The sequence below is a fragment of the Dendroctonus ponderosae genome, unplaced genomic scaffold (assembly GCF_020466585.1).
Source record: "Dendroctonus ponderosae isolate FM_Combo_2020 unplaced genomic scaffold, Dpon_F_20191213v2 Dpon_F_20191213_11, whole genome shotgun sequence".
NCBI classification, from domain to species: Eukaryota; Metazoa; Arthropoda; class Insecta; order Coleoptera; family Curculionidae; genus Dendroctonus; species Dendroctonus ponderosae.
In genome coordinates, this window is record NW_026017213.1 from 7,106,652 (window position 1) to 7,116,113 (window position 9,462).

The 9,462-nt window shown below is 39.3% G+C and overlaps 1 protein-coding gene across 1 annotated transcript in view; it reads left to right on the forward strand.

Moving 5' to 3' along the window:
• The window catches only part of LOC109542728 (potassium/sodium hyperpolarization-activated cyclic nucleotide-gated channel 1), a gene marked incomplete in the record, with an annotated part of 82,891 nt that overhangs the window by 57,035 nt on the left and 16,394 nt on the right, over nt 1–9,462 (forward strand). Inside the window, 1 exon segment of the mRNA XM_048662638.1 lies at nt 5,807–6,100. Within this exon segment, the coding sequence (XP_048518595.1) occupies nt 5,807–6,100 (294 nt within the window).

Consider the following 9,462-nt stretch of genomic DNA (forward strand, 5'->3'; position numbering starts at 1 on the left):
CGAACTTGTCCATACAATTGGAGATCGACGCCTGAATAATTGAGCTGGAATTAACAAATGGAAACTGCAGCCAATTAATTTGGCGACTCTTTGCACGTTATCTCGGCCAATTGAGTCCCAAAGCGTCTTGTAGCGTTTAATTTGTTGGGCGGAAGCCAATTGTAAACTCTCATTCCATCTTTAAATTGGCCAAGGAACCGTCGCGGATTATATTGCCTGCTAACAAACACAATTTCGACTTTATACGATATTTTCGCGAAACCACACATCCGCTGGAAGGAGGTAAATGTTCGGAGACATTTGCTTGAATCTTTGGAGTCGCTCAATAAAGAAGAACAAATATTTGCTTTCCACTGGGAACTTTTGAGGTGAATTATATGGGGGACAACAATCGCATATTGGCCTCAATCTCTGGATGTGGAATCACTCGACGAATCGCCGTCCCAAACTGGGACTGGAAAGGCGCAATTCCGCTGATGGACAGCTTTCAATTCCCGCAAAATTGCCGCAAAGCAGAACGAACCGTGTAGATAATCCTAAGAACCAACCATATTGCTTTTACTCGAGCATTTGAAAAATCTGTTTGTTTCGCTTCTTAAAAAGTTAAATAAACTTGCATGTGGACTGAAAATAATCCCACAGAGCTCAAAAAGTACACTGCTTTCATAGCGATACTCCAAGTGCCTTTAAGCCGGTAAACAACCACTTGGATGCCTTAATCCACCATAAGCAAATCAAGCAGCCGCTTAACGCTTGCAAACATCCACTAACCGAAAACTTGCCTCATATTTGTATTCGGCCTGATCTCTTGCAGCCACTAAGCGACTGAAAACTTTCCCAAAGACTACATCATTACCTTGATCGGGCTCCAAAGTTTGTGTTACTATTTTCGATGCTCGTTTAGCGTCTTTCAGGATCCGAGACGGCTGCAACTTCGAAATGTAAGAAAAACTAACGGAAACTCACTAGAGAAGCGCTCAAACTGGCATACAAACGGGATAGTTTGCAGACTCCTTCCGAGGAGAAAAATCCTAGCTGAATGTTTCAGTTCGAACCCAAAGTAAACTTTTAAGTGAAAAGTGAGAATTGGGAGTGGCTTCTGCAGCGAATTATGCAAAGCAATCTTATGGTTGTTTACACAACGCCAACAAACCCTTCTATTCCCTGTTCTCAGAATTTTATTAGACACTCGTTGGAAATTTTCTGATGTTTTTTCATATGTTTATGATTCCAAATCAGAACTCCAAGGGGCCTTAAAAGCCTCCGAAGTCTCCAGGCCCACTCTCATATCTCGGGAAGTTTTCCCGCAGTTTAAAGCTGTTTATCTGCTTATTTACATAGAAAGTATTCTTTGGCGTTATCTGGAGAACTTTCCAGGTTTTATATCTCCAGGAAAGCAGCCCCTTTTCGTTTGATTAGATTGTTGTGAGTTGTACCTGGGCGCGGAATAGAACTGAAAGTTTCATTTCGCTTGGATCAATTTGTATCGCGGATTTTTTCGTTCAGAGTCCAGAGAAGTTCAGTGAAACTTTTAATGGGCCACTGCGATTTTTCTAGCAAAAGCTGTCTATTCTGTATGAAAAGTTGCGAATTTTTGAAAACGAGCGGGCAGTTGAGCAAAATCTGCCCTTTCCTAGCTGCGTTTATAAAATCGGGCCTTCATGCGATTTCAACGTAAATACCAGGGTCGTTTGGGTCCAGTGTTGTCTATAGCGTGGGCAAGTTTCACATTGCTGTCTATTCTGTATGAAAAGTTACGAATTTTTAAATACGAGCGTGCAGTTGAGCAAAACTGCCCTCTCTTAAGCTGCGTTTATAAAATCGGGCCTTCTTGCTATTTCAACGCAAATTTCAGGGTCTTTTGGCTCAAGTGTTGTCTATAGTGTGGGTAAGTTTCACGTGTCTGTCTATTCTGTATGAAAAGTTACGAATTTTTAAAAACGAGCGTGCAGTTGAGCAAAAACTACCTTTCTTAAGCTGCGTTTATAAAATAGGACTTTCATGCGATTTCAACGCAAATGCGAGGGTCTTTTGGTTCAAGTGTTTTCTATAGCGTGGGCAAGGTTTCACGTTGCTGGCTTTTCTGCATGAAAAGTTACAAATTTTTAAAAACAAGCGTGCAGTCGAGCAAAAACTGCCCTCTCTTAAGCTGCGTTTATAAAATCCGTTGCTTCATGCGATTTCAACGCAAATACCAGGTTCTTTTGGGTCAAGCGTTGTCTATAGCGTGGGCAAGTTTCACGTTGCAACCTATTTTGCATGAAAAGTTACGAATTTTTAAAAACGAGCGTGCAGCTGAGCAAAAACTGCCCTCTTTTAAGCTGTGTTTAGAAAATCGGGGCTTCATGCGATTTCAACGTAAGTAACAGTGTCTTTTGCGTCCGGTGTTGTCTATAGCGTGGGCAAGTTTCACGTTGTTGTTTATGCTATATAAAAAGTTACGAATTTTTAAAGACGAGCGTGCAGTTGAGCAAAAACTGCCCTCTCTTAAGCTGCGTTTATAAAATCGGGCCTTCTTGCTATTTCAACGCAAATACCATAGTCTTTTGTGTCAAGTGTTGTCAATAGTGTGGGCAAGTTTCACGTTGCTGCCTACTCTGTATAGAAAGTTACGAATTTTTAAAAACGATCAGGCTCTAAACTTCGGCAATGTGTCGATTTAATATTCGTGCAGCTTCCGATCAGCTTAACAGTTAAAGAGCAAAGAAATCAACTGCGAGTTTCCAATCAGTCTAATCAAAGTTTTGCCACTCTGATAGAGCTGGCTCGAACATTCCGGAGCAAAACCGCCCAATATCTTAGACGGTATCTCCATAAATTGCTTGCACCAACTCGTGGTAAATGAGCCGTCGAAGCGCCGTTCTCGCCTTTAAAATGGCCCTTCACGTCAAAAGTATCGGCAAGCAATCAACTGGCAAACATAATACAAGTGAAGGGCCTTCGGCGTCTCAATGATCCACTCTGGGGACGGCCCACAAAGAAACATGCTTCAGGGCGACTTTTCGATCAATTTCTTTCACATTTTTGCTTGAAGTTGTGTAACTATTCTTCTTTTGCACCATTAACAAGGATTTTTATTTGCATCTGGTTTCTTTCTTTTAACGTCTAAAATTAGCATTGAGTCTACAGATTTGAGGCAAAATAAATTGTTCGAATGAAARCTSTKTGATTTTCCATGMAATGTTTGAGCAAACACGGCCATTTCTTCACATGCGTCTGCAAAGGGATTTTAGTGCGATTTGAATGAAACTTTGTTATCAGCGTTATAAAATAAACTGCGCCGAACACAMTAATATCACACTCAATCATTGATAAATCAAAATCACTGTCAGTTTAATAACGCAATGCGTATTTGAAAAGTTTATCAGATCTACAGATGCACCCGCACTAAGAGAAAAATGTCGAATTCAAAGTGCATATGTGCGTCCCAAGCCTCCCTCCCATAAAAAGTTATCACTTCAAAAAGCAATTTTTCATCTGTTTCTACTGATTAAAAAGTTGAAACATTTGGAGAACTCTAACTCATAAATCCAACAACCCTATTAATACAATTTAATTTGCGGTCGGAATTATTTATCCATGGAGCCGTTGTTCAATAGGTGTTAATTAAATTAATTAATAAATATTTTATTTTCCGTCTCCGATCGTAATTAGTTGCACATTTTCCTGCAAAATTGGCAGTTATTTGGTAGCAAATTGATTCAAATGTTTGCAATATATGTTTTAAAAGCATTTCATTGACATTCTCACTTTATAGTCAAAAGACCACCATACATGGATAAGTTATGAATGAATGTTTAAATTTTAACTTATCGCAAACATCCTTCTTATGAGTGGTTAAGCAATTTGAGTTGTCCAGGACCGGTTTAGGAATAATTAGTCCTATTCGATCAGTGAATGATCCATCAGGTTTTTGCGCGTTTCAGAAGAATTTGAAAATTCCGTAGATCTTCTGAGTGGAAATCTTGGCTGGCAAGCATGTAATTAAGACAATTTGAATGGAACGTACCCAGCGGCGTTTTCTATCCCCAGCCCTCGCCGCCTAGCGAATTCCTGAAATAGCCGCAGTGGGCGCCTCGGCCCCCCGATCGATGGCCCCCCATGCTAAAAATAGTCCGACGCTGCCCTACATTTGGGGCGCAACTGGGGCGTCGCGAGAAAAGTGACATTGAATTCGAGGCGATACCGCATGGCGTTGAACGCGATCTTCATTTGACTGCCAAATGTTCAGCTTCAGGGCTACAGCTTCATTTCCTGCATATCGCGGCCGTATTATTCAATGCGGACTTTTTCCGCTGGCGTCATTTGCGTAAACCGATTCCTGCGGATTGACGCCAATTTTTCATGTTTTATGGGGCATTCATCAAAACATTGCAGTCGCAAGCTGCGGGATGCAAAGACGCTTTGCAGTTTCATAATTTCCTCATCCAGTCGAAGAGGAGTTGCAAAGTATGCTGCCAGAAGGCTTTGAAAGTGTCATTATCAAGTAGGGCTCAGAAATCTTGCCTTTGTTATATTTATATAATAATTTTCTTTTTATTTCTAAAGGCATTTTGCGCGAAAAATTACAAGACAAATTTATGGCTTTGTAGGTATTTGACCAAAACCTTTTTCAGCATCGAATTTGAGGCAAAGACGATCACAAAACTAAAAGATTATATTTTTTTACAAGCTTCTTGTTGGGTATTTTGCCTCAAAACTTTTTGTCTTTAAAAAAGACAGAATTTCCTCACGTCTTCTAATACAGATTGATAAATAGTGCCTTGCAAAATTACCTTGACGTTTCGATAGCTATTTTCTGCTATCGTTATCGAAAGAACCTAAAAAAGAGTATGTTAATAAATTGTGTAACAATAGTAGGAAAATACAATATATGAATTTTCGCAAAATATTCTGGAGCATGTTTGGAAATGACCAAGCGAAACAAATCCTCCACATCCCGGATGATTAATTATCGTGACTAATGGCAGGAGGACGGAAAACGCAATTAGCAAGAAATCGCCCTAAATCGAACTGGCAAAAAAGATGGATAGTTTTACAATTGGAAATGCGCACTCAACTTGCCCGCTGTCCAGCATAATGCCGTTTTAAGTGCATGCGAAATTGGGTCGCACTCACTAGTCTATAATTGAGTTTTGGGCTAATGCTTAGTGCTATCAGCTAGAAGCTGCCAACTCCAAACTTTCTAATTTTTTGCAAGAAAATTCGTGCCTGAAAACGCTTCAATATATTTTTATTCAATTAACACTGTTTTTGTGCATGAACCAGGCCCAAAAACCCCATTATCCCAATCACTGCAAAGCTTGCCCGCAGCGTCTTTCATAACTCATCAAGATACGATGAACGTTTCATTTAAAATGCATTCAAATTTTATTCGAAAGCATTATTAAAGGCCCAATAGAGAATTCCGCTGTGCTTAATACACTTTTTAAATACAGTTGCGAAATTATTCGGCAGCTTGAAAGACGCTTTGCCGTAAAAGTAACGGAAATTTGAAAAAGTGAATAAAAAGAAAATCATTTCCGTTCGCAGCGATGAATAATTCAAATCGGCATTTAGGCACCTCGCTTTACTGTTTCTTTCCATATTTACCCGAACCGTAAAGAAAGGAAGCCATTAAATTAAAAATTACCCATTAAAACTGTTAAGGGATATTTCGCATTCGCTTATTAAAAAAAGGATCGCCCCGGAAGGATAAAGAGCTCCGGCGTGATTTAATTGGGAAATTCTGTATTGGAATCTGGAAACACTCAAGACTCTCAGCAGGACAACATGCAGTAAACTGGCACTAACTTGTCTTTTCCAGCAAAACTAGATGGAGTTAAAACCTACATGCGAATGCGACGAGTCCCGAGCCATCTGCAGGTGAAAGTAATCAAGTGGTTCGACTATCTTTGGCTGACGCAAAAATGCTCGGACGAAGAGCGGGCAGTATCCTGCCTCCCTGATAAGCTCAAAGCGGAAATTGCCATCAACGTCCATCTGGACACGCTGAAGCGAGTGGAGATTTTCCAAAACACCGAAGCGGGATTCCTGTGCGAATTGGTGCTCAGGTTGCGCCCAGTACTGTTTTCACCCGGCGATTATATTTGCAGAAAGGGTAAGTTTGCGCCCTTTTCAACTCTCATTTTCATTCTAAGCTAATTTTCATTGAAGTCGATTATCGCTGATGCACTAGACGCCAAATTGTTCCCAAATAAACTTTAACGTAATCTACGTAACTCCAAATAACGTAACCGCTAAAATAACATTGTTACAAACGTGTAACCTGAAACCGTAGTTACAGCGTTTTAAATAGCAGATTTAACCGGTTGTTTTTGACAATTGAGTATTCGGGTAATACTTCGAACACAGGCATCTGCAAAAATGTTTAAAAGTTAATTCATTTTTAAATGAAAATTAGATTTTTTAACATTTTTGCAAATAAAGCGTATATTTTGTTTAATCAGTTTTTATTTACATTTTTTATCTGGTTTATTATCAGTTCTTTTGTTCTTTAAGCAGCTACTTCTAACCCATGTTTTGCTTTTGATTTCAGAATATTTTATTTTATCTAAGAGATTTAGTTAAGAATTATTCTTTTAATAAACTAAATCATTATTTGTCATTACTATTTCAACCATCATCATCATTGCGCATGTTTAATGAAAAATTTTAAAAGTAACATGTTCTTTTTGGAACCGCATTTTGAAACCTATTACCAACGTGAACTAGAACGTTGTAACCCTGTTACAGAAAAATAACCGTTTATCCCACCTCTAAACCACATTCACATGCCGCCCTTGTTAAGACGTTTCTCTCGCTGCTTCATTGCTTTCATTAAAATTAACGACCATCTTTAACTCGACGCTCAATTTCAATTATTTAGAAAGTCGGATCGATCCCTCTTCAACGTCTTCCGCTTAACAGTTGCTAATGGTGGCTATGGGCGAATCTCGTCCTTTGGACTGGTGAACTTATGGAAACATGCGATCGTGAAAAATGCTCGGGTAATTTCAAACCTCTCGTGGTATCACCCCCGAAGATATATTTTCGAAAGATTTGTAAAAATCCGGTTTTCTCTATTCCAAGGCATAGACAGTGGCCAATTTTACTTGGCAGTTTTTGCAATTGACAAAATTTTACATATTTTTCTCCAACTTGAAAGTTTGGCAAATTTTCCCAAAGTGCCCAGAAAATCGAAACTTTCCGGACTTACTGCGCAAAGCTTTCCCCATAAAATGGAACAAAAGCAATATTTTTAACTTGCAAGGCAGATTTGAATCTAGAGCCTCCCATTGAAAAATTTCGCAAAAAATCGGAACTTGTTGGAAGAAAATCGACTCTTGCCCCATCACTAGACCAACATTTTACCTATTAGATGTTCTTCAGCACTTCTTCCTTCTCTATCGAACGACAGGAAAATTATTTTAAGAGTTCAAAAACCAACAGAACAGGATTTTGCCTATCGAAGCAACTAAAATCTAATTTTAGAGCAAATCTCCATTTCAACTGCTGATTTTTTAAAGTTAAACCTGCATATCGTTTTAGAGCATTTGCAGCTCGTCATTTGCTTTCGTTTAAGAAACAACCATGTTTTTATTAGAAACGGCCGGAATTAAGTAAGAAAAAGACTGAATAGAGCGGACCTTTATTTGCAAATCCCGTCAAAAAACTCGGCAGGATTTCGGTTCCTTTTCAGTTCGTGCAATTTTTTTGGCAACTCAATGTGAAAGCGGAAAGCAAACTTTTCCAATAATATTTTAGTCGAAACTCTTGCGTTACCCCAATAGACAGAGCACAAGTTCGCTTATAAACGCTGACCAATTGAGCAGGATTTAATTTTTTTGTGCATTTGTGCACCTTTTTGAGCAACAGGTCTGGTATCCTGCCCTCGTCCTAATCACTTAATTAATCAGAATCACTTAATTGGCGTCAAAAGTGGCTTTCTAATGCCTTTATTGGCCCCTGAATAAACAGTAAAATTTCGGCTTAAAATCGGTTCTTTATTCGAGCCTCAAAATCGATTAACTCCCGTTAAAGCAGCTGAAAGTAAATAATCGCGCCTCTTTGCGAAGCCAGCCCTTGTTTGGCAATTTGCAGCTAACTGCAACTGCAGGCAGTATTTTCCGGCACTTTGGGAGCGCCACCCAGCTAACTTAGTTACTGTCGCTGACTCTTATCGAAACTGTTCAGTTGCACACCTGTAATAGCTGAGTCCACATTATGGAGTTTTCCAGACGCTGAGATGTTTACGTTTTCCACTAATTTAGATGTAAATTGACATGGAAGTGTAACACTTTTTACCTATCAGACACTGAACACTCAGCTAAATCAATCGTGAACAGATTTTAAGTGACTGGAGATTTTTCCTCTTGCTGGCCGATGGAAAAGTTTCGGTGTTAACAACCGAAGCAATCCGCTCGATCTTGCGGTTCGAATATTGAGGAGCGACCGCTAAAGTTGTTAATCCCGTTCGGGGATTCGATTAGCAAACCAATTAGAGGTCCGAAACGGAGTTTTGCAAATTCGGTCCGTTTTGATGGAAAAGTTTCTGGACGCTGTTAAACACGTTGCGGTTGCTGCCATAAATCTCGATGTTTTATGGGCATGTTAGGCCCGATATATGTTGGGTAGGCAAATATTGCCGTTTCTCAGACCATTTTGCCGATAAGGCCGCTACACAGGCGCTATACAAATATGGGTGAAATTAGAGAACGTTTGGGGTTGTTTTCAATGCATCTATAGCATGGAAATCGAGTTGGGGCTGATACTGACACAGGCCGGGAGGCCTGGATAATCAAGCGGAAATTTTACTATGCTGCAGATTTAACGTTGATAGAGAATTGGCGGTTGTTAACGGTTAAATCTTGCTGCTTAAATCTTGCTGCTTGATTTCCAGTTAGAGGAACAGTGCACGCCAATGGATATTCTGCAAACAAAAATTATTTTAGGATTCTGGATTGAGTTGGCAATGAAAAGCTTTCTTGGCCTTTTGGCTGAAAAGGACAGTTTTTGATTAAAAATGTTAAATCCGCTGCGCAAGAAAATCAACGCAACTTTTCACATTCGATGCTTTCCAGTCAGAAAAACGGCGCACGTCAATGGAGTTTTGGCAAACAAAAATTATTTTCTGGTTCTAGATTCAGTTGGGAATAAAAAAGCACTCTTTGTCTTTTTTGCTAAACTGCTCAGTTTTTATGCAAAAAATTGGAAACCGGTTAATTGCCGCAAAAGTTAACGCAAAATTTATCGTTCAGTAATTTCCAGTTAGAAAAATAATGCACGCGATTGTATATTTTGGAAACAAAAATTCGTCGCAGATTCTAGATTGATTTGGGAATAAAACTGCTGTTTTTGGTGATTTTTTCTCAAATGGACAGTTTTTGATTTGAAAAAATTTAAATCGTTGCGCAAGAAAATCAACGCAATTTTCTATATTCGATGCTTTCCAGTCAGAAAAACGGCGCACGTCAATCGAAT